General features: G+C 44.1%; 1 protein-coding gene and 2 long non-coding RNA genes across 15 annotated transcripts; 1 reads left to right on the forward strand and 2 right to left on the reverse strand.

Moving 5' to 3' along the window:
* The first annotated feature begins 764 nt into the window (after positions 1 to 764).
* On the forward strand, positions 765 to 24,576 carry LOC112232037 (dnaJ homolog subfamily B member 1-like). Of its 9 annotated transcripts, XR_006082442.1 has the most exons (8): positions 766 to 1,269; positions 3,389 to 3,723; positions 3,840 to 4,109; positions 4,368 to 4,583; positions 12,803 to 12,828; positions 12,984 to 13,030; positions 13,134 to 13,151; positions 19,076 to 19,133. XR_006082442.1 is itself a non-coding variant. In XM_042316087.1 (7 exons), the coding sequence occupies exons 1-6, from the start codon at positions 1,050 to 1,052 to the stop codon at positions 12,994 to 12,996; spliced, it is 1,080 nt and encodes a 359-aa protein (XP_042172021.1). In that variant the 5' UTR covers positions 766 to 1,049; the 3' UTR covers positions 12,997 to 13,030; positions 13,134 to 13,539. The 9 variants fall into 9 exon arrangements, 8 of the variants coding, with proteins under 8 accessions (XP_042172019.1, XP_042172021.1, XP_042172020.1 ...); XM_042316087.1 differs by lacking the exon at positions 19,076 to 19,133 and having other exon boundaries at positions 13,134 to 13,539; XM_042316083.1 differs by lacking the exons at positions 766 to 1,269; positions 3,389 to 3,723; positions 3,840 to 4,109; ... (2 more) ...; positions 12,984 to 13,030; positions 13,134 to 13,151 and adding exons at positions 14,688 to 14,860; positions 19,506 to 19,649; positions 20,388 to 20,536; ... (1 more) ...; positions 23,107 to 23,221; positions 23,633 to 24,576 and having other exon boundaries at positions 19,076 to 19,399.
* Positions 4,889 to 5,460, reverse strand: LOC121845216. Its single transcript, XR_006082448.1, has 2 exons — positions 5,150 to 5,460; positions 4,889 to 5,049 (listed from the first exon to the last, which is right to left on the reverse strand). It is a non-coding gene; the product is annotated as an uncharacterized LOC121845216 (long non-coding RNA).
* Positions 5,614 to 8,277, reverse strand: LOC112237872. 5 transcript variants are annotated; one of them, XR_006082445.1, is made up of 4 exons: positions 6,668 to 8,277; positions 6,381 to 6,621; positions 6,127 to 6,205; positions 5,614 to 5,811 (listed from the first exon to the last, which is right to left on the reverse strand). It is a non-coding gene; the product is annotated as an uncharacterized LOC112237872 (long non-coding RNA). The 5 variants fall into 5 exon arrangements; XR_006082443.1 differs by having other exon boundaries at positions 5,614 to 5,820; positions 5,891 to 6,205; XR_006082444.1 differs by having other exon boundaries at positions 5,882 to 6,205.

Consider the following 24,576-nt stretch of genomic DNA (forward strand, 5'->3'; position numbering starts at 1 on the left):
GAGTGATTCGTTTGGACAAATGGAGATCCGGGGTAAATTGTATTAGCGGGTGATTATGTTAGTAAATCTTACGTTATCAACACCAGGGCAAGCTACATACTGACTTTACAGATCAGCAAGTTTACCTCGTAGATTACTGACTGTTAAATTGGGTATAATGTGTCAGCGAAGGTTTTCAAAAGCAGCAAGGCTGTTTGCCAAGGACAGGCCTGGACCTCTTTTGGGGCATTTGACCAAGAAGAGGCTAGTAAAAGTTGAAATAACGTAATTATTTAAATTGAGAAAGGACAGGGCTCAACCTAACGCATAGTACCTATAAACCTGAAGCATAGCGAGGACTACACCTATAGTTCCAACAAACGCGACAGACAAACCACATTATGAGGGAATCAGTTTTGTTCAGGGGATCCATATAGGTTTTCCTCTGCGCAGTTTGCAGACACATTGTGAAACATTCTGTTCACTAACACGATTCTTAGTACGTTTGATACATCCAGTGAGTATAAACAAGTCTATATACGATGTGAGCAAAAAAAAGGCCATGGTGGCAAAGTAAATACAATATAGCAAGTAAAACACTGGAATGGTAGATTTGCAATGGAAGAATGTGCAAAGTAGAAATAAAAATAATGGGTTGAGTTTCGGCTCGACTACAGAGGCGTGTCCTTTCGAACTGTCAAACTCAGTGACGCTCTGTTAGGCGTGATCGGTCCCAGGAACTTTCGTCCGACAGGAGTTGAGCTGCGTTCAGACTCTTCCTGATGCTGCTAGAAAATTCCCGAACTTTCTGCGCGGGTATAAACTAGAATGGGTCCCAAGCGGAGCTGACAGAACGGTAGCGTTCTTCAACAGTACGTGTACAGTACAGGTTAGGCTTTAATACGTTTATGTACCATTCCATAGATATACTACCTGCAACCGGACCAGCGCATTTAAAGAGAACTACCCGTCTACCTTGTGCGAATTTGATTGGCAGTCAGCACAGGCTCAAGCAAGGGAACTTTAAACTATTTCTCGCAGCTATTCGGAATTAACACACCGACAGCTACATGGTCAAAATGGGTAAAGACTACTATAATGTTCTGGGCATACAGAAAGGGGCGACGGAGGACGAGATCAAGAAGGCTTATCGCAAGCAGGCTCTGCGTTACCACCCGGATAAAAACAAGTCTCCCAAAGCCGAGGACAAGTTTAAAGAAATAGCTGAAGCTTATGACGTTCTGAGCGACCCAAAGAAAAAGGACATTTACGACCGATTCGGCGAAGAAGGTACGTGTTCTATTGACCAGACACATGTTATTACTAAAAGTGATGAATAAATACACATTGTTTTCCGAAGTACTTTAGTTAGGTAGGCTTATCGGAAACGATTTCAAAGCTGCGATTATAAAGATGTAAAGCTGAATCATTGTCGCTGGATATTTGGATGTGTATTAAGGCGAAAAGGCATTTCAAGTTCTGTCTCAAGAACCTGCCTCTTTTCCTCTGATAATCTACTATTCTTCAGTGGTGCTGAAATCGTTGTATTTCTAGTGTTCTAACGCTTTGGGCCACAGAAGTTCCAAAAACAAACGCTATATGCTTCTAACAAACCAAGCAATAGCTCATAAGCCTTCCCTTCTCGGCCTGTGTGAGCAACAGCTTATAAGCCTACATTTCTTAGCCTATGTGAGCTATATTTTATAACGAGAAAGGGCAAGACACAGCAGGCTTATCGCATCTATCAGTTTTCCCCCATTCTCCATTCTTATGATTGTGCTGCAAGGGATTCGCGAGTTCCAACAAGAATCCCTTGCAGCACAATCATAAGAATGGAGGAGGGGGAAAAAACGGATAGATACAATAACACTGTAATAATAACACTGCACGTCAAGAGCGGAGCGGCGAGGGAGAGGTGCACGCCCACTACTGGAAGGTTCGGGCGCTGACGTCACAACAGGGCGGAGACTTTGACAGTTTGGCGCTAGCCTGTCAGCAAGTTTCACAAACGACAGATAGTGAGGCTGTGTACTCCTTAGTATGTGAAATGGCTAGCTAGTTAGCGGTGGTGCGCGCTAATAGCGTTTCAATCGGTGACGTCACTCGCTTTGAGACCTTGAAGTAGTGGTTCCTTGCTGTGCAAGGGCCGCGGCTTTTGTGGAGTGATGGGTAACGATGCTTTGTGGTGACTGTTGATGTGTGCAGAGGGTCCCTGGTTCGAGCCCGGTAGGGGCGAGGGGACGGACTAAAATGATACTGTTACAATGGTGCTGCTGTGTTCTTATCAGTTGTCTTTAAAGACCAGTCTAGATAACTCAAGGGTCAAGCTGCATCATTCCGTGTATAGCAACAGACACTGTAGACCACAGGAGGTTGGTGGCACCTTAATTGGGGAGGATGGGCTCATGGTAATGACTGGAGTGGAAGTGGTGGAATGGTATCAAATACATCAGACACATTGTTTCCAGGTGTCTGATGCTGTTCCATTGCTCTGTTCTGGCCATTATTATGAGGCAGCCTCCCTTCTATCTCTACACACAGAGCGTTCCTCCCTTCTATCTCTACACACAGAGCGTTCCTCCCTTCTATCTCTACACACAGAGCGTTCCTCCCTTCTATCTCTACACACAGAGCGTTCCTCCCTTCTATCTCTACACACAGAGCGTTCCTCCCTTCTATCTCTACACACAGAGCGTTCCTCCCTTCTATCTCTACACACAGAGCCTTCCTCCCTTCTATCTCTACACACAGAGCCTTCCTCCCTTCTATCTCTACACACAGAGCCTTCCTCCCTTCTATCTCTACACACAGAGCCTTCCTCCCTTCTATCTCTACACACAGAGCGTTCCTCCCTTCTATCTCTACACACAGAGCGTTCCTCCCTTCTATCTCTACACACAGAGCGTTCCTCCCTTCTATCTCTACACACAGAGCGTTCCTCGCTTCTATCTCTACACACAGAGCGTTCCTCCCATCTAGCCCTCCACACACAGAGCCTTCCTCCCATCTAGCCCCCCACACACAGAGCCTTCCTCCCATCTAGCCCTCCACACACAGAGCCTTCCTCCCATCTAGCCCCCCACACACAGAGCCTTCCTCCCATCTAGCCCTCCACACACAGAGCCTTCCTCCCATCTAGCCCTCCACACACAGCCTTCCTCCCATCTAGCCCTCCACACACAGCGTAACTCCCATCTAGCCCTACACACACAGCGTTCCTCCCATCTAGCCCTCCACACAGACGCATTGTTTCCACAACCATGGGTGCCACTGCACATAGGAAATGTTTACACAACATATATTGAAAGAAGTCTGGACCAGAGCCACAAATGTTTAACTATCCCTCTCTCTCCCCTCCCGCCCCCCCTCCCTTCCTGCCTTCCTCCCTCCCAGAGCCTCCTCCCTCCAGGGTTGAAAGGAGGAGGCCCCCCAGGAGGAGGGGGTGTTCCCGGGGGCCCTAGTTTCAGCTACTCCTTCCAAGGCGACCCCCACGCCATCTTCGCCGAGTTCTTCGGGGGCCGGAGCCCCTTCGACCAGTTCTTCACCCGAAACGGTGGGGGCCCAGACGGGGACAACATGGACACTGACGATCCCTTCGCCCGTTTCGGGATGGGGGGCGGTGGCATGGGGGGGTTCCCCCGTTCCTTCAGCACAGGGATGGGGGGAGGGGGGATGGGGGGGCAGATGGTTGAGAAGCACCAGGACCCACCCGTGCTCCACGACCTCAGGGTGACCTTAGAGGAGGTTGGTTGGTTGACTTATTTTATTTGACCATTCAAGGTATCCATATACACACAGCACATCATACAATTTAAAAAGTTAAAGTCGATGCCTCGTTTCCATCGTGGTCTTTTTTAAAGGTGCTCTCAGGCTGCACTAAGAGAATGAAGATATCCCACAAGCGGCTGAACGCAGACAGACGGACCCTCCGGATGGAGGACAAGATCCTGGAGGTGGAGATAAAGAAGGGATGGAAGGAGGGGACGAAGGTCACCTTCCCTAAAGAGGGGGACGAGACGCCGACTAACATCCCGGCAGACGTGGTGTTCGTGGTCAAGGATAAGCCACACCCGGTGTTCCGGCGAGACGGCTCTGACATCGTTTACCCTGCCAAGGTCTCCCTCAGAGAGGTAAGGCAGAGTGATCTGAACTTTAACTAAACTAAATATACTTAGTTTTTACACAATCCTCTCCAAGTGCTCGCTAAACAAATTGGTAGTACTTAGAATGACTCATTCTTGAACCTACAGACAACTGTTTGTATGTAGACTAGAGTGATGAAGTGTAACATCTCTCTCCCCCTCTTCTCTCTCTCCCCCTCCTCTCTTGCTCTCTCTCGCTCTCTCTCTCGCTCTCTCTCTCTCTCGCTCTCCCCCCCCCCTCTTCAGGCGCTGTGCGGCTGCACGGTCATCGCCCCCACGTTGGACGGCAGGACAGTAACCGTGACGACAGGGGACGTGGTGCGTCCGGGGATGAAACGCCGCATCACGGGGGAGGGCCTTCCTCTGCCCAAGCGGCCCGATCGCCGCGGTGACCTGCTGGTGGAGTACGAGGTGGCGTTTCCGGAGAGACTGAGTCAGAATGCCAAGGAGACCATCGCACAGGTGCTTCCACCCTAGTCCTGATAGCTATAAACTATGAACGTCTTCAGGACAAAACGGACGGAGCAGACGAACAGTGAAAGGCAACATGTGGCTGTCCTCCCTATCGCCTCTGACCAAAGAATGTTTATCGCCGCCATTTTCTGTTCCTTTCCAGACGATTCTGAGCGTTGAATCGCCATCGTTCGTCGGCACCCATCAGGTGACCTACTGCGCACGGCCAACTTTCGTTACGGTGTCTCTTGTCCTTTAGTTGAGGAAACTGTCACTCTGGACCTCGTGAGTCCACTTCAGAACCACTAGTGACCTGAGGAAACTGTCACTCTGGACCTCGTGAGTCCACTTCAGAACCACTAGTGACCTGAGGAAACTGTCACTCTGGACCTCGTGAGTCCACTTCAGAACCACTAGTGAACTGAGGAAACTGTCACTCTGGACCTCGTGAGTCCACTTCAGAACCACTAGTGAACTGGAAACTGTCACTCTGGTGAGTCCACTTCAGAACCACTAGTGAACTGAGGAAACTGTCACTCTGGACCTCGTGAGTCCACTTCAGAACCACTAGTGACCTGAGGAAACTGTCACTCTGGACCTCGTGAGTCCACTTCAGAACCACTAGTGAACTGAGGAAACTGTCACTCTGGACCTCGTGAGTCCACTTCAGAACCACTAGTGAACTGAGGAAACTGTCACTCTGGACCTCGTGAGTCCACTTCAGAACCACTAGTGAACTGAGGAAACTGTCACTCTGGACCTCGTGAGTCCACTTCAGAACCACTAGTGAACTGAGGAAACTGTCACTCTGGACCTCGTGAGTCCACTTCAGAACCACTAGTGAACTGAGGAAACTGTCACTCTGGACCTCGTGAGTCCACTTCAGAACCACTGGTGAACTGAGGAAAACTTGCAACCCATATTATTCAAAAAGCATCTTAGAGTAGTTATACTGATCTAGGATCAGTGTAGCCTTTTAGATAATAATACATGTGACTACATGGACAGGGGGCACCTGATCCCAGATCAGCACTACTGCACTGTAGAACCAGAGACCATCAAATAAATGTTGTTTGGCTTCCTTTAGTATGAGCCTCTTTTTAGCTCTACTTCTATACTGGTGAATGTTGCCATGTACAGACTAGAGCCATTGGCTTGTTAGCAGTGGTTTCCTGACCTCTCCTCTGGGACCCTCAGACATTTAACACCACGTTGTTGTAGCCCTGAACTGGCTCACCTGGTTCACCTAGTCTAGGGCTTGAACCGGCTCGCCCGGTTCACCTAGTCTAGGGCTTGAACCGTCTCACCTGGTTCACCTAGTCTAGGGCTTGAACTGGCTCACCTGGTTCACCTAGTCTAGGGCTTGAACTGGCTCACCTGGTTCACCTAGTCTAGGGCTTGAACTGGCTCACCTGGTTCACCTAGTCTAGGGCTTGAACTGGCTCACCTGGTTCACCTAGTCTAGGGCTTGAACTGGCTCACCTGGTTCACCTAGTCTAGGGCTTGAACTGGCTCACCTGGTTCACCTAGTCTAGGGCTTGAACTGGCTCACCTGGTTCACCTAGTCTAGGGCTTGAACTGGCTCGCCCGGTTCACCTAGTCAAGGGCTTGAACTGGCTCGCCTGGTTCACCTAGTCAAGGGCTTGAACTGGCTCGCCTGGTTCACCTAGTCAAGGTCTTGAACTGGCTCGCCTGGTTCACCTAGTCAAGGGCTTGAACTGGCTCACCCGGTTCACCTAGTCAAGGGCTTGAACTGGCTCACCCGGTTCACCTAGTCAAGGGCTTGAACTGGCTCTCCTGGTTCACCTAGTCAAGGGCTTGATAATTAGTTGATATGAGAGAGGGGAGATTAGGGTGAGAATGAATGGATTCTATTTGACTCCCTCTCCAATACATTTACTGCCAGAGAGACTGTTGGAGTAAGAGATTCATCATGATTCATCTTGTCAAGGGCTTGATGATTGGTTGACTAATGTAATCAGGTGTTCTAGCTCTAGAGTAGATGAAATCCATTCGTCTGCGGGTCCCCCAGGAGAGGTCTGAACTCCTGTTTTGGGGGAATAGATTTGTATCTCTTGGTGGCATTTCTTGACAGATGGCGTCTTTTCATGTATCTATTCTAGTGTTTAGGTATCATGGGTTGTTTTCATGTATCTATTCTAGGGGTTTAGGTATCATGGGTTGTTTTCATGTATCTATTCTAGGGGGTTAGGTATCATGGGTTGGTTTCATGTATCTATTCTAGGGGTTTAGGTATCATGGGTTGGTTTCATGTATCTATTCTAGGGTTTAGGTATCATGGGTTGGTTTCATGTATCTATTCTAGGGGTTTAGGTATCATGGGTTGGTTTCATGTATCTATTCTAGGGGTTTAGGTATCATGGGTTGGTTTCATGTATCTATTCTAGGGGTTTAGGTATCATGGGTTGGTTTCATGTATCTATTCTAGGGGTTTAGGTATCATGGGTTGGTTTCATGGTTTTGGATTCTGATCAAATCAATAGGAAGTATTGCCACTGATCAATACCCATAGTGTGATAATACCCATAGTGTGATAATACCAGTAGTCATTGGTTTAGAAGAGAAACAACGCTATTGGAATGTATAGAAATATAATCTATAGAACGGACCTTCCCATTCAAGTCAATGCTGATTCCATTGCTATGCTTGAATGGTCTTTACTTTTCCAGGATGCCTACAGTAACAGGGTGGAGGGAAGTGTGAGTGAGAGGTGTGTGTTTCCGCTAGTGTGAATGACTTAGCTAACTAGGTGAACTTTTTTGTACAGAAATGGTTTGGAACTAATGACTTGCTGTAGGATCTGGGCTATGTATGGTGTAACTGTTGGATTGGGTACTATGTATGGTGTAACTGTTGGATTGGGTACTATGTATGGTGTAACTGTTGGATTGGGTACTATGTATGGTGTAACTGTTGGATTGGGTACTATGTATGGTGTAACTGTTGGATTGGGTACTATGTGTGGTGTAACTGTTGGATTGGGTACTATGTGTGGTGTAACTGTTGGATTGGGTACTATGTGCGGTGTAACTGTTGGATTGGGTACTATGTATGGTGTAACTGTTGGATTGGGTACTATGTACGGTGTAACTGTTGGATTGGGTACTATGTGTGGTGTAACTGTTGGATTGGGTACTATGTGCGGTGTAACTGTTGGATTGGGTACTATGTGCGGTGTAACTGTTGGATTGGGTACTATGTACGGTGTAACTGTTGGATTGGGTACTATGTGTGGTGTAACTGTTGGATTGGGTACTATGTGTGGTGTAACTGTTGGATTGGGTACTATCATGAGATAGGATGTTAGCACAGTAACCATGGGAGATATAGGATTTCATGTTAAACCCATAGTACTCCTCTTTACTCAGTATTATACCCAACATGTATCGTTGCCACCTGTTGTTGATGCAGTAAGTGAGAACTATCCAGAAACTCATATAAAGCTGTTTAATTGAGCAAAAGAATATCAACTTTGGCTTTGTAATTATTTATGCATTTAAATGGAAGATCACTCACCTCAATATAGGGACCATTATTTCTCCTTCACAACAGGAGCTAGTTTTATGTTTAAATCATGTAGTTTTATATTCAAGGAATACCTTTAAGAAAACGTTAACCCTGGACAGAATCTTCTAAAACTACAACCAGACTTAGTGTGCTATACATTTGTCATGTGTGTGTTATATTTCTGAACAGTGTTCTATACACAATGTATTTTCTACGTGAATAACTTTCCGAGGTAAATAAAGTATGTTTTCTTCCAGATAAACGGATCCCTGTTTGTCTCTGTAGATGTAATGAAGGTGTTATGACTGTGTGATCTGGTATGAAGACGTCTCCTGGCTGGAGACGCGCCGGGGCCTCTTCGCTCCCTGTGTCTGTGTGGTGCAGCCTGTGTCTGTGTGGTGCAGCCTGTGTCTGTGTGGTGCAGCCTGTGTCTGTGTGGTGCAGCCTGTGTCTGTGTGGTGCAGCCTGTGTCTGTGTGGTGCAGCCTGTGTCTGTGCAGCCTGTGTCTATGTGATGCAGCCTGTGTCTGTGTGGTGCAGCCTGTGTCTGTGTGGTGCAGCCTGTGTCTGTGCAGCCTGTGTCTGTGTGGTGCAGCCTGTGTCTGTATGCTGATGACTCAACACTATATACACGTCAGCTACTACAGCAGCGCTCAGCAAAGAGCTGCACTAAGTTTCACAATGGGGCGGCAAGAAATAAGTTAGTCCTAAATGATTTAGAAAACTAAAAGCGTTGTATTTGGGACAAATCATTCACTAAACCCTAAATTGAGCAAGTTGGGGAGACTAAACCGCTTGGAGTAACCCTGTATTGTAAACTGTCATGGTCAAAACATATAGTTTTGTCCGGTCGGGTGCACGTAGTCATAATGAGCATTACAGTTGTCCCAGAATGGGGGGGGGAGGGGGGAGGGGGTGGCAGCATGGCACGGCTGGCTCTTAAATGTACACCGAGAGCCAACATTAATACTACGCATGTCAATCTCTCACGGTTCAAAGTGGAGGAGAGATTGACTTCATCAATACTTGTATTTGTGAAAAGTATTGTTGAATGCAGCAAGCTGTCTGTTTAAACTATTAACACACAGCTCAGACACCCATACATACCCCACAAGACATGCCACCAGAGGTCTGTTTAAACTACTAGCACACAGCTCAGACACCCATACATACCCTACAAGACATGCCACCAGAGGTCTGTTTAAACTACTAGCACACAGCTCAGACACCCATACATACCCCACAAGACATGCCACCAGAGGTCTGTTTAAACTACTAGCACACAGCTCGACACCCATACATACCCCACAAGACATGCCACCAGAGGTCTGTTTAAACTACTAGCACACAGCTCAGACACCCATACATACCCCACAAGACATGCCACCAGAGGTCTGTTTAAACTACTAGCACACAGCTCAGACACCCATACATACCCCACAAGACATGCCACCAGAGGTCTGTTTAAACTACTAGCACACAGCTCAGACACCCATACATACCCCACAAGACATGCCACCAGAGGTCTGTTTAAACTACTAGCACACAGCTCAGACACTCACTACATACCCCACAAGACATGCCACCAGAGGTCTGTTTAAACTACTAGCACACAGCTCAGACAATACATACCCCACAAGACATGCCACCAGAGGTCTGTTTAAACTACTAGCACACAGCTAAACCCATACATACCCCACAAGACATGCCACCAGAGGTCTGTTTAAACTATTTAGCACACAGCTCAGACACCCATAAACCCCACAAGACATGCCACCAGAGGTCTGGGGAAACTACTAGCACACAGCTCAGACACCCATACATACCCCACAAGACATGCCACCAGAGGTCTGTTTAAACTACTAGCACACAGCTCAGACACCCATACATACCCCACAAGACACGCCACCAGAGGTCTGTTTAAACCTAGAACAGGGGACACCCATACATACCCCACAAGACATGCCACCAGAGGTCTGTTTAAACTACTAGCACACAGCTCAGACACCCATACATACCCCACAAGACATGCCACCAGAGGTCTGTTTAAACTACTAGCACACAGCTCAGACACCCATATATACCCCACAAGACATGCCACCAGAGGTCTGTTTAAACTACTAGCACACAGCTCAGACACCCATATATACCCCACAAGACATGCCACCAGAGGTCTGTTTAAACTACTAGCACACAGCTCAGACACCCATACATACCCCACAAGACATGCCACCAGAGGTCCAGAAGAGACTATGGGAGGCGCACAGTACTACATAGAGCCATGACTACATGGAACTCTATTCCACAGTACTACATAGAGCCATGACTACATGGAACTCTATTCCACAGTACTACATAGAGCCATGACTACATGGAACTCTATTCCACAGTACTACATAGAGCCATGACTACATGGAACTCTATTCCACATTAAGTAACTGATGCAAGCAGTGAAATCAGATTTAAAACCTAGACAAAACTACACCTTATGGAACAGCAGGGACTGTGAAGAGACACACATGCACACACACACATGTACAGTGTGTTGTAGATATGTGGTAGTAGAGTAGTGGCCTGAGGGAACACACTGTGTTGTGAAATGTAATGTTTTTAGAATTGCATATAACTTCCTTAATGTTGCTGGACCCCAGGAAGAGTAGCTGCTGCCTTGGCAGGAACTAATGGGGATCCATAATAAACCCCAGGAAGAGTAGCTGCTGCCTTGGCAGGAACTAATGAGGATCCATAATAAACCCCAGGAAGAGTAGCTGCTGCCTTGGCAGGAACTAATGAGGATCCATAATAAACCCCAGGAAGAGTAGCTGCTGCCTTGGCAGGAACTAATGGGGATCCATAATAAACCCCAGGAAGAGTAGCTGCTGCCTTGGCAGGAACTATGAGGATCCATAATAAACCCCAGGAAGAGTAGCTGCTGCCTTGGCAGGAACTAATGAGGATCCATAATAAACCCCAGGAAGAGTAGCTGCTGCCTTGGCAGGAACTATGAGGATCCTTAATAAACCCCAGGAAGAGTAGCTGCTGCCTTGGCAGGAACTATGAGGATCCATAATAAACCCCAGGAAGAGTAGCTGCTGCCTTGGCAGGAACTAATGAGGATCCATAATAAACCCCAGGAAGAGTAGCTGCTGCCTTGGCAGGAACTAATGAGGATCCATAATAAACCCCAGGAAGAGTAGCTGCTGCCTTGGCAGGAACTAATGAGGATCCATAATAAACCCCAGGAAGAGTAGCTGCTGCCTTGGCAGGAACTAATGAGGATCCATAATAAACCCCAGGAAGAGTAGCTGCTGCCTTGGCAGGAACTAATGAGGATCCATAATAAACACTAATACAAATACATGTTGTTCAACTCTGTGCTGGTGGTTGTTGTGGCAACCCCGAAGGAGGAAACGGAGAAGAGGTCTCCCTTTTACTTGCTGTCCTACAACAGGTGAGAGTGGTGAGGAAGGTGGCTATGATGATGATGATGATGGTGATACAGATTATGATATTCTGGCTACTTAACTAAAAAAGTGACAGCTGATCTTTGCTACAATGTCTAATCAAAAGATCAGTTGTGACTATTAATCCACTAGGAGGCAGTATTTAGCACAGAAACAGCTTTGCCGCCCCCAAAAAGGCAGGCGTCATCCCAAATGGCATCCTATTTCCTATATAGTGCACTACATTAGACCAGAGCCCTATTCCCTATATAGTTCACTATATTGGACCCGAGCCCTTTTGACCAGGGCCCTTTTGACCAGAGTCCTATTCCCTATATAGTGCACTACTTTTGACCAGGGCCCTATTCTCTATATAGTGCACTACTTTAGACCAGGGCCCTTTAGACCAGGGCCCTTTAGACCAGGGCCCATACAGTATGTAAGGAAGAGGCACCATTCAAGGCAAAGCCTCTGTTAATGACCGTCAGACCCGTGATGCTATCAGCAGACTGGCTCATGTCAACCAAACTGATAAAAACACTGTGTACCACAACTCACAAATATCACCCAACAACCAACACAGACACTGGTACCCTGAAAAATACCTCCTTTCTAAATTAGCTCATGACTGTGTGTGTGTGTGTGTGTGTGTGCGTGTGTGTGCGTGTGCGCGTGTGTATGTCTGTTACTGCGCATATGTATGTGACAACAGATGAGGCAGAAAATAACGAGAGAAAGAGAGAGAGAGAAGAGATACCAAATTACACAACATTTTATTTCTGGGTTAAACGAGATTGCTATTGTGGTAACAGTAGGTGTACTTTAGAGTTTACAGTAGGTGTACTTTAGAGTTTACAGTAGGTGTACTTTAGAGTTTACAGTAGGTGTACTTTAGAGTTTACAGTAGGTGTACTTTAGAGTTTAAAGTTGGTGTACTTTAGAGTTTACAGTTGGTGTACTTTAGAGTTTACAGTTGGTGTATTTTTGTAGTTAAAGTGATCTGATTATTTGTAGTATTGCAGGAAGTGTGCTGTGGTGTGAGTCTTGGAGTTCGTCTTGGGAGTAGATTCCATGGGAGTCAGAACAATGATCCTCCATGATGTCTCCTGCCGCGTCCTCTCAGATGAGTTCTGTTTTCAGCCAGTCAGACTGGACTAATCAATCACTAATCAATCACTAACCAAACACCAGGGGTGGAAAGAGTATTGAAAAATTACTGATGTAAAAAAAACGCTGTCATCCCCCTCATATTCTACAGGCGCTGGCAAAGCAGCAAAGCTCTAGGTGAGATGCCTTCAATATCTCTCACACACACACACACACACACACACACACACACACACACACACACACACACACACACACACACACACACACACACACACACACACACACACACACACAGAGTTATAATATACAGTCTATTGTGTGTTTCACAGGGTCAGTCTCTAGCAGGCCTGATGCAGACACAGGAAGCACTGAAGAGGTGAGAGAGAGGAGAGAGAGAGTGTGTGTTGGGTGCGCATGCGTGTGTGTGTTTCTGTCTTCACCTAATGGTAACAGTCATGATTCTCCTCACTGTCTCAAAGGTTATGATGAGTAAGACGGTGAGGATGAAGAAAATGTAACTTCCACCCACAATGCAGTGGCCCCTCAGCCCGTGTCTACCGCTGACCCAGAATGCATTGCTCATGACCCCGCCCTCTACCAATCAGCCTTTTCAGCACTCGGCTCTAAACATCGGACCAGAACCTCAACAATATCACAACTACTGACTCCTGATCGACTCTGTAGCACAGAGATCCTATTAAAATCTGACTAACGTTGGAATTACACTTGAATATGTAATGAGTTTTATTATGTAATTAAGTTCTAATATGTAATTCTATGGTCTGTATTCTGAAGAGATGAGGTCACCTGAAGTGTTATCGTTACCAGAGCTGGGGACCAATTGAATAGAATTCAATTAAATTCATTAAAATAATCACAATTCAATTTATCATTGATGACCATCATTTTCCATGTGGAATTTTCAATTCATGAAAGGAATTTCACTTAACTTCCTGAATTGACTGAGTTGAAACATGTAGTTTATTAGACTGTAACCTCGTCCCCCAGGATCAATAGAGAGACGACTGGTGGTGGAGATTATAGTAGATTTATTCATCAGTACTGATAACATTCTGTAGGGGGCGATGTGGAGGTCGTTCTGTTGGTTTACTGAGATCTCAGTAGCTTGTCTGTTATGTGATGACATCATTCATTAAGGGGGAGTTGGGTTGTAGAGGAGGGATGTTTCTTCTGTTCAGAAACTCATCTGTAGAGTTGATCATTTACAATGACCCTATTTGGATCAATTAAATGTCATAAAATATATTGATGGATAATTTATATTGTCATCATCTCAACAATGTGTTCCTTCTCTGCTGAAATAAACATGGTAACTTTAGAACAGAGAAGTTGACAGTGTTAACACTTAGTCACCACAGATAGATGAGTTCTCTGGTGGTTTAGAAGTCTAACCTCCGGCCAGTTTGAACCAGTTTCACTCTGCAGCACATAAAGACCTGCAGACACTGAGGTCACTACATGGAAATCAACAGGATGTGTAGGCTAATGCCCACCCCTCTTCACAATAGAGAGACAGACAGAGAGAGAGAGAGACAGACAGAGAGAGAGAGAGACAGACAGAGAGAGAGAGAGAGAGAAGAAGAGAGAGCGAGAGAAAGGAAGAGAGAGAGAAGAAGAGAGAGCGAGAGAAAGGAAGAGAGAGAGAGGAGTCGGTGAAGATAGAGCATTTCAGAAACACCCTGCTGTCAAACAGATGAGTAGCTGACAGACAAGCTGTTGTGGACTTGAACTAGCTGGTAGTATAGTAAAGTAACTTCAACAGTATAGTAACTGTGGTAGTAAAGTAACTTTAACAGTATAGTAACTGTGGTAGTAAAGTAACTTTAATAGTATAGTCGGGAAGAAAGAGCATTTCAGAAACACCCTGCTGTCAAACAGATGAGTAGCTGACAGACAAGCTGTTGTGGACTTGAACTAGCTGGTAGTATAGTAAAGTAACTTTAACAGTATAGTAACTGTGGTAGTAAAGTAACTTTAACAGTATAGTAACTGTAATAGTAAAGTAACTTTAACAGTATAGTAACTGTGGTAGTAAAGTAACTTTAACAGTATAGTAACTGTGGTAGTAAAGTAACTTTAACAGTATAGTAACTGTGGTAGTAAAGTAACTTCAACAGTATAGTAACTGAGGAGTAACTGTCCAGAATGAAGATAATCCATGTTATCTCTTGCTGTCTCCTCTCAGGTGAGTTCTGTCTGTCTGTTTGTATGTCTGTATCAGTTTCTATACTACAGTCTGGATCATATAGTGCATAAGGCTACTAAGGTAATACTCATACCAACCTCACTAACCATACTATTTGTTTATTTATTTATTTATTTAACCATTATTTAACCAGGTAGGCAAGTTGAGAACAAGTTCTCATTTACAATTGCGACCTGGCCAAGATAAAGCAAAGCAGTTCGACAGATACAACGACACAGAGTTACACATGGAGTAAAACAAACATACAGTCAATAATACAGTATAAACAAGTCTATATACAATGTGAGCAGTAGTAAAGTAATTTGTGATGTAAATTGAGTATGTACTATGCTTATTGGTCATAGTATGAATATAGGTAGTATGCCAAAAGTTCCCGGATGTCGTTCTACATTCACCAAAATACGAAGTATATACGCAATGGACACTATTTGTGTACTTTTAGGGCCCATAATACAATTCTTCAGGAAATGGGCGTGGCTTCACCACCCTTTCGGATATGAAGAAAATGGCGGAAAATATGCAGCCCAAGTGCGACGAGAGTGGATACAAATGAATTCCTTTAACTAAAATGACAAATGTTAAGAAATGTAATAAAGTAACAACTTTTCAAATAAGTTACATGTTATTTTGTTAGCTACGCTATCCTTACGAACCTCATAGCATATCATTACAGCAGTATGTACCGGTATGTTAGTTGGCTACTAATACATGGAACTTGCCAGGCAGTATATTAACTATATGCTATCTAACTAACTAGCCAGCGTTTATTGACTTGATTATTCAATGCATGCTTAGCTAAGTGCTATAGTCATTGTGCATTCTCAATGAACATTGTTAATTTGGTGCGTTCCTAAATATCTACTCTGATTTCAGAGCACTCTCGTCTGAGTGCCAGAGCGCAGAATAACTGGTGAATTTACAAACACTCAACATGGCCGGTGTCAGTAAACGTTGGGGGGAAAAAGTGCAATTAAAGTAGCACCGTTACAGTCACCAACGAAAATATGAAAACAACCTAACGAGCTCTGCTAGGGCGAGTAATACGGTCAGAGTGATGTGTGGAAGTAGCTAGCCAATGTTAGCCTGTTAGCTTGTTAGCTTGGGTGCTTGACTGCAGTTGTGAAGTCAACTCTCGCATCAACCCTAATCCTCGACCAGAGTGTCCAGTGTGCCCTCTAAACGCTCTGAATTTACAAACAGTCAATCTGACAACGCTCTGAATTTACAAACAGTCAATCTGACAACACTCTGAATTTGCGAACTCCAGATTTAATTTACGAACACACCCTTCGTAAAATGTCTAGCTAGTAATTTGTTATGCTAACAAGCTAGCAAGACGTTGCATAGCAACAGTATCAACTTCCGGAAGACAGGCGTAGCCCGCTCACCTGAAAGGATTCCGTAGGTTACAGTATACTAAAATGAACTAATAGTATATAGTATGTAGCATATACTCATTAAGTATGTAGTATACAGTATGGATATTCGAACACAGTTTAACTAATCCCATGTGAATTCATTATAATGTCAATACTAGCCACACTGGTTAGCTAGCTTGAAGGAAGTATTTCGTTTTGTGTGCATTGTGCCTGTGCACGTAGCTATATTTCCTTCAGAAAGCAGACATAACCCTTGACTTTATCCACATTTTGTTGTGTTACAGACTGAAATCAAAATGGCTTGAATGAAAAAAAGCTCACCCATCTACATAACATGTTACATGTCCTCATAACAACTAAGTGAAAACATGTTTTTAGATTTTTTTTCTCACTTCTATCAAAAATCAAATATAGAAATATCTAATTTTAAAAGTATTCACACCCCTGGGTAACTACATGTTATAATTACCTTTGGCCGCCATCACAGCTGTGATTTTTCTGGGTAAATCTTGAAGAGCTTTGCACACCTGGATTGTATAATATTTGCACATTATAATTTGAAATATTCTTCAAGTTCTGACAAGTTGGTCGTTGATCATTGCTAGACAGTCATTCTCAAGTTTTGCCATATATTTTCAAGCTGATTTAACCCTTGTGTTGTCTTAAGGGTCAAAAATGACCCACCGCTATGTTTAACAGCAGAGAAAACCCCTTAACTGATTTTTTTTCCCCCTAGAGTGACCCCAACATTAGAAAAAGTGAAACATCATCTTTGTTCATATTTCCATGGAAGCTGTACACCACAGGGTACAAAGATTGTCTTAGGATCAGTTATAAAATCATTTACACACCACAAAAACCAGAAGCACACACACACACAATGATAAATTGAGATTATGTGTGCTACTGATTGAACTCAGCCAGCAGCTCCTGAAGAGGAAGATCACCATGGTTGGCACAATTAGAAAGAACAAGCCTGAGCTACCCCTTGCACTCCTCACAACAAGGGGGAGAGAGGCCTTCTCATCAAAGTTTGCCTTCACCCCCACCACCACTCTAATTTCTTACCTCGCAAAGAGGAACAAGAATGTGGTCCTCCTGAGCACACTGCACAAAACGTCTGAGATCAGTGATCGTGAGGACAGGAAACCAGCCATCATCCTGACTACAACCACAACAAAGGAGTCATGGAAAACCTGGACAAGGTCATTGGAACTTACAGCTGCAGGAGGATGACTGCCTGCTGGCCCCTGGTCATATTCCATAACATCATTGATGTGTCCTCATACAATGCCTTCTTGATATGGAACAAGATCAACCCTACCTGGATGTCTGATAAGTGGAACAAGATGAGGGTGTTCCTCAAAAAAAGGGGCTGAATATTTGTTAAAAATTAAATAATTTCCTGATCTTTTTTATATCTCTCAGATATAGGAAAAAACACATCAAAACAAACTTCCCTTAGATTTGTTTTACTTTCTGTGTGTCTAACCCTTAACCTCATTTAAACTACCCCTAACCCTTAACCTCATTGAAAATATCCCTAACCCTTAACCTCATTGAAACTACCCCTAACCCTTAACTTAATTGAAACTATCCCTAAACCTTAACTTAATTGAAACAATATCTAAACCTTAACCTCATTGAAATTATCCCTAAACCTTAACCTCATTGAAACTATCCCTAAACCTTAACCTCATTGAAATTAACCCTTAACCTAATTTAAACTATCCATAACCATAACCCTAAACCTCACTGAAACGATACCTAATCCTTAACCGCATGGCCTTGGGAAGATGTTTTGGGTTGGGGTTGCTGGTTATCCTTTTTGTGAGATCATACAGGAGCATTAAAGGCCAAGCTCACTAATAAAAATATATTAATCAGGGGGTGCTGCATCACCCTCAGCACCGCTACCTCCCACGGCTATACCTAACAAAAACAGAAATACTCATTATGAAAATTCATAAAACATACAAGTGTTAAACATCGGTTTAAAGATTAAGTTCTTGTTAATCCAACCATGGTGTCAGATTTCAAAAAGGCGATTATCTGAGAACTGCGCCCAGCAGACAAATCATTACAAACAGTTACCAGCCAAGTAGAGGAGTTACACAAGTCAGAAATAGCAATACAATTAATCACTTACCTTTGATGATCTTCATATGGTTGCACTCACAAGACTCCCATTTACTCAATAAATGTTTGTTTTGTTCGATAAAGTCCCTGTTTATGTCCAAAAACTTCCATTTGGTACGCGCATTTTGTTCCTTAATCCACAGGCTTAAACGCAGTCACAACAGGCAGACGAAAAATCCAAATAGCCTCTGTAAAGTTCGTAGAAACATGTCAAACGATGTTTATAATCAATCCTCAGGGTGTGTTTAGCCTAAATAATCAATAATATTTCAACCGGACAATAACGTAGTCAATATAAAAGGTAAACAAGAAAGGCGCGCTCTCGGTCTTGTGCATGATAAAGCTCTGTGACACGGTAGGGTCCACTCATTCAGAGTGGTCTTACTCCCCATTTATCAGAATACAAGCCTGAAACTATTTCTAAAGACTGTTGACATCTAGTGGAAGCCATAGGAAGTGCAATTTGATACTGTAATGGCATTCAATAGAAAACTGCAAACATAAAAATCCCACTTCCTGGATGCATATCCTAGCTTCTGGGCCTGAGTATCAGGCAGTTTACTCTGGGCACGTTTTTCATCCGGAAGTGAAAATAGTGCCCCCTACCATAGTGAAGTTAATAAATGATATATCACAGGTCATCAGTTGTGACTGTACTGTGTGTTTCTGTTTGCAGCTCTGTGTGTTGTGGAGTCAGCTGGCATTAATGTGATGGGGGTCGTAGGAAGACAAGTCAAAATCAACTGTTCTTATTCATGGGCAGAGGACAATGACAAATATTTCTGTAAGGAAAGCTGCTCCAAGAAAGATATTCTCATTCAGAGCGATGGTAAGCAAAATTACAAAAACAAAGACAGATTCTCCATCCTGAACACAATAAATGGAGTTTTCACTGTGACCATAACTAAACTGGAGAAGTCCGACTCTGGGAAATACTGGTGTGGAGTGAACAGATTATTGAAGGACACCTATACTGAAGTCCATCTCAAAGTTACAGACGGTAAGTTCACTCTCAATAGATAATTGTGGAGAGGCTTCCTGACTTATTTCCTGACATGAAGTTGTTTCAGTATTGGTGTTTATCTGTACTTTCTATTGACTCACAGCTCCTCCCACTTCTACACCATCACCTGTCACCTCTAGACCCCATGTCTCCACAACCATCCCAAACCTCTCTACAACATCCGCTAACCTCTCCGCAACGTTTCTGGCATCTGGAGAAAACAGTGGTCACTCTTCATCAAGAGCAGGTATGATGAATCTCTCATCTCAGACATTACAAGTACATCTCTCTCTCTCAATTCAAAGGGCTTTCAACCTCAACTGTCTCCTCCAGACGCCATGTCTCCACAACCCTCCCAAACCTCTCTACAACATCCTCTAACCTCTCCACAACCCTCCCAAACCTCTCTACAACATCCTCTAACCTCTTCACAACCCTCCCAAACCTCTCTACAACATCCCCAACAAAGACTTTCACAACCTTATCAAACCTCTCTACAACATCCCCAACAAACACCTCCACAACCCTCACAAACCTCTCTACAACATCCTATCTGACATCTGGAGATATCAGTGGTCACTCTTCACCAAGAGCTGTCTGTCTGTCTGTCTGTCTGTCTGTCTGTCTGTCTGTCTGTCTGTCTGTCTGTCTGTCTGTCTGTCTGTCTGTCTGTCTGTCTGTCTGTCTGTCTGTCTGTCTGTCTGTCTGTCTGTCCTGTCTGTCTGTCTGTCAGCTGACAGACCCTACCAACCAACTGACCGATCAAACAACTGACCAACCTTTCAACCTACCTTACTTTACCTTATTAACTGACCTATCCAACCAACCCACCAGAGGACCCTGGTAACTATCCATCAGTATGATATCTTTAGACAGTAAAGCATAGGGCTGAGATATTCTGGTCATTACTGGAAAACCTGGAAGATTGGGGAAAGTTACTGAAATGTTTTATCCTGATAAAGTCTCCCCCCCTGTCTGTGGTTAGGTCTGATGGTGTGGACCAGTGCTGGTCTGGTAGTCATGGTGACAGTGTTAGGTCTGGTCCTGCTCCTGTTCTACAGACAGAGGAGAGGAACCAGGAGAACACCACCACCACCAGTCTCCTCCAACACACAACCTGACCCTGCTGGAGAGGTGAGAGATACAAGGAAGTGTTTTTGTGTTTTTGTGTGTGTGTGTGTGTGTGTGTGTGTGTGTGTGTGACATGGTGTGTGTGTGTGTGTGTGTGTGTGTGTGTGTCTGTGTGTGGACATGTGAGGTGTGTAAACAAACATTAAGGGTTGAGTGTGTGAGTCTACAGCCTCTAGTGGGATTCTACTGTAGTCTATCAGCCTCTTGTAGTGTAGAGGTGGGATTCTACTGTAGTCTGTTATCAGTCCATGATAACTTGTATCAGTCCATGTAACAGAGGTGATAGACAGGGAGGTGGTAAACTAAACATTAAGGGTTGAGTGTGTGAGTCTACAGCCTCTAGTGGGATTCTACTGTAGTCTGTTATCAGTCCATGATAACTTGTGTGTAGAGGTGATAGACAGGGAGGTGGTAAACTAAACATTAAGGGTTGAGTGTGTGAGTCTACAGCCTCTAGTGGGATTCTACTGTAGTCTGTTATCAGTCCATGATAACTTGTAGTGTAGAGGTGATAGACAGGGAGGTGGTAAACTAAACATTAAGGGTTGAGTGTGTGAGTCTACAGCCTCTAGTGGGATTCTACTGTAGTCTGTTATCAGTCCATGATAACTTGTAGTGTAGAGGTGATAGACAGGGAGGTGGTAAACTAAACATTAAGGGTTGAGTGTGTGAGTCTACAGCCTCTAGTGGGATTCTACTGTAGTCTATCAGATGTTATCAGTCCATGATAACTTGTAGTGTAGAGGTGATAGACAGGGAGGTGGTAAACTAAACATTAAGGGTTGAGTGTGTGAGTCTACAGCCTCTAGTGGGATTCTACTGTAGTCTGTTATCAGTCCATGATAACTTGTAGTGTAGAAGTGATAGACAGGGAGGTGGTAAACTAAACATTAAGGGTTGAGTGTGTGAGTCTACAGCCTCTAGTGGGATTCTACTGTAGTCTGTTATCAGTCCATGATAACTTGTAGTGTAGAGGTGATAGACAGGGAGGTGGTAAACTAAACATTAAGGGTTGAGTGTGTGAGTCTACAGCCTCTAGTAGGATTCTACTGTAGTCTGTTATCAGTCCATGATAACTTGTAGTGTAGAGGTGATAGACAGGGAGGTGGTAAACTAAACATTAAGGGTTGAGTGTGTGAGTCTACAGCCTCTAGTGGGATTCTACTGTAGTCTGTTATCAGTCCATGATAACTTGTAGTGTAGAGGTGATAGACAGGGAGGTGGTAAACTAAACATTAAGGGTTGAGTGTTTGAGTCTACAGCCTCTAGTGGGATTCTACTGTAGTCTGTTATCAGTCCATGATAACTTGTAGTGTAGAGGTGATAGACAGGGAGGTGGTAAACTAAACATTAAGGGTTGAGTGTGTGAGTCTACAGCCTCTAGTGGGATTCTACTGTAGTCTGTTATCAGTCCATGATAACTTGTAGTGTAGAGGTGATAGACAGGGAGGTGGTAAACTAAACATTAAGGGTTGAGTGTGTGAGTCTACAGCCTCTAGTGGGATTCTACTGTAGTCTGTTATCAGTCCATGATAACTTGTAGTGTAGAGGTGATAGACAGGGAGGTGGTAAACTAAACATTAAGGGTTGAGTGTGTGAGTCTACAGCCTCTAGTGGGATTCTACTGTAGTCTGTTATCAGTCCATGATAACTTGTAGTGTAGAGGTGATAGACAGGGAGGTGGTAAACTAAACATTAAGGGTTGAGTGTGTGAGTCTACAGCCTCTAGTGGGATTCTACTGTAGTCTGTTATCAGTCCATGATAACTTGTAGTGTAGAGGTGATAGACAGGGAGGTGGTAAACTAAACATTAAGGGTTGAGTGTGTGAGTCTACAGCCTCTAGTGGGATTCTACTGTAGTCTGTTATCATTCCTCAATCTGTCAACAGGAAGAACCTCCTACAAACAACACTTGTTCATTAGACAGTTTCAACACATGATGGATTCTCAGACTCATAGGCTGCGTTTACACAGGCAGCCCAATTCTGATCTTAATGATTGGTCTTTTGACCAATCAGATTACATATTTAGCCAATTAAAGGGCTGCCTGTGTAAATGCAGCCATATTAACAATGTAGTTCTTCATTTACATTTTTTGGTTTGAACCTTGACTCACATTGGCTGAGGGCCCTCCACTCTTTTCCATATTGACCATATATGTAGTAATTGTCATTGGTTCTCTATGCAGGTTGTCTGTGTGTACGAGGAGATCAGAGAGGCAGACAGACAGACAGACACACTTCCTGTGGTCATCTCTGTAGTCTACTCTACTGTCAAATCACCTAACAACTCTACAACCTACCCTGCTGACCAAGCCTCTACAACCTACCCTGCTGACCAAGCCTCTACAACCTACCCTGCTGGCCAAGCCTCTACAACCTACCCTGCTGGCCAAGCCTCTACAACCTACCCTGCTGGACCAAGCCTCTACAACCTACCCTGCTGCCAAGCCTCTACAACCTACCCTGCTGGCCAAGCCTCTACAACCTACCCTGCTGGCCAAGCCTCTACAACCTACCCTGCTGGCCAAGTAAGCCTCTACAACCTACCCTACAACCTACCCTGCTGGCCAAGCCTCTACAACCTACCCTGCTGGCCAAGCCTCTACAACCTACCCTACTGGTCATTCCTCTACAACCTACCCTGCTGGCCAAGCATCTACAACCTACCCTGCTAGCTCTGCCACAGGTATTCCACAGATTCATGTGTAACTGCATAGGTGGAGTGTGTTTGAAAGTGGGCGTTGACAAATAAGTGGGAAGAGCAACATAAATGGGTCGATGGAAACATAACAGCTAATTGGGCAGTTTGTTGGCCACTTAATGTCTATTTGAGTGGCTGCTTGCTGCTTCCTTGTTGCATTTTAGCTGACCCTCTTTTCCTAACCTTAACCTGATTTTCCTAACCTGTCACGTTAGTTATCCTGAATGGCAATGTACATTTTCCTAACCTGCTATTTTATTTCTACTAACCTCCCACGTTCATTATCATAACCTGCCATGTTATTCTACTATGGACTTCCCAAAGATGATATAAATCCATATTCTACTGCAGATCACCCAGCTTCTCTCATCTACTCCAATGTGGATCTACCTACAGATTCTAGAGTCTCCTCAAGTCCTCCAACAGCCAGTGGAACCCAGGATGATTCCATCTATTCTACAGCCCAGCTACCCAAAGATACTGTAGAATCTACAAGATACCCTGCTGTACACCTCTCTAAAGACACTCCAGAAGATGCCCTCTACTCTACAGCCCAGCTACCCAAAGATACTGTAGAATCTACAAGATACCCTGCTGTACACCTCTCTAAAGACACTCCAGAAGATGTCCTCTACTCTACAGCCCAGCTACCCACAATAATGTAGTACTATAGAATATATACAAGGAATGTGTCCCAAATGACACCCTATTATGTATCCCCCATATGGACCCTGGATAAAGGCAGTGCTCTATAGAGAACAAGGTGACATCTGGGATGAAGAGAAGCTCCCTGTAGAGAGACGAAGGGTTGTCACCACAGAGCCACCATCTTGGAACGACATTTAAAAAACAATCCCTTTCCTGTTTCAAATCCTCCTTGACACATTGTATTAAAACAGCTCATGTAGTTTTATTGAATATAATGTAAAATATGAACATCTGGGTTTAAAATAAATCTGTATCTCCAGATGTTGTGAAAGTCAAGCAACATTTTTGCAAATATTCATGTAAATATGTGTTTGTCAAAGCATATTGGATTCATTTAGTCTGTTATAATAATGAAGACAGTAATGACATAATAGTCAGTTGTACCTTTAAATATGTGTTTGTCAAAGCATATTGGATTCATTTGGTCTGTTATAATAATGAAGACAGTCATGACATAATAGTCAGTTGTACCTTTAAATATGTGTTTGTCAAAGCATATTGGATTCATTTAGTCTGTTATAATAATGAAGACAGTAATGACATAATAGTCAGTTGTACCTTTAAATATGTGTTTGTCAAAGCATATTGGATTCATTTAGTCTGTTATAATAATGAAGACAGTAATGACATAA

The sequence above is a fragment of the Oncorhynchus tshawytscha genome, unplaced genomic scaffold, assembly GCF_018296145.1.
Source record: "Oncorhynchus tshawytscha isolate Ot180627B unplaced genomic scaffold, Otsh_v2.0 Un_contig_465_pilon_pilon, whole genome shotgun sequence".
In the NCBI taxonomy this organism is placed as follows: Eukaryota; Metazoa; Chordata; class Actinopteri; order Salmoniformes; family Salmonidae; genus Oncorhynchus; species Oncorhynchus tshawytscha.

What these genes read in the sequence shown, in the direction of transcription:
- LOC112232037 (XM_042316082.1), top strand. Translation starts at nt 14,821, where the DNA reads ATGAAGATAATCCATGTTATCTCTTGCTGTCTCCTCTCAG. An exon ending in CTCTTGCTGTCTCCTCTCAG is followed by an intron (nt 14,861 to 19,075) that starts GTGAGTTCTGTC and finishes TTCTGTTTGCAG; the next exon opens with CTCTGTGTGTTGTGGAGTCA. An exon ending in CCATCTCAAAGTTACAGACG is followed by an intron (nt 19,400 to 19,505) that starts GTAAGTTCACTC and finishes ATTGACTCACAG; the next exon opens with CTCCTCCCACTTCTACACCA.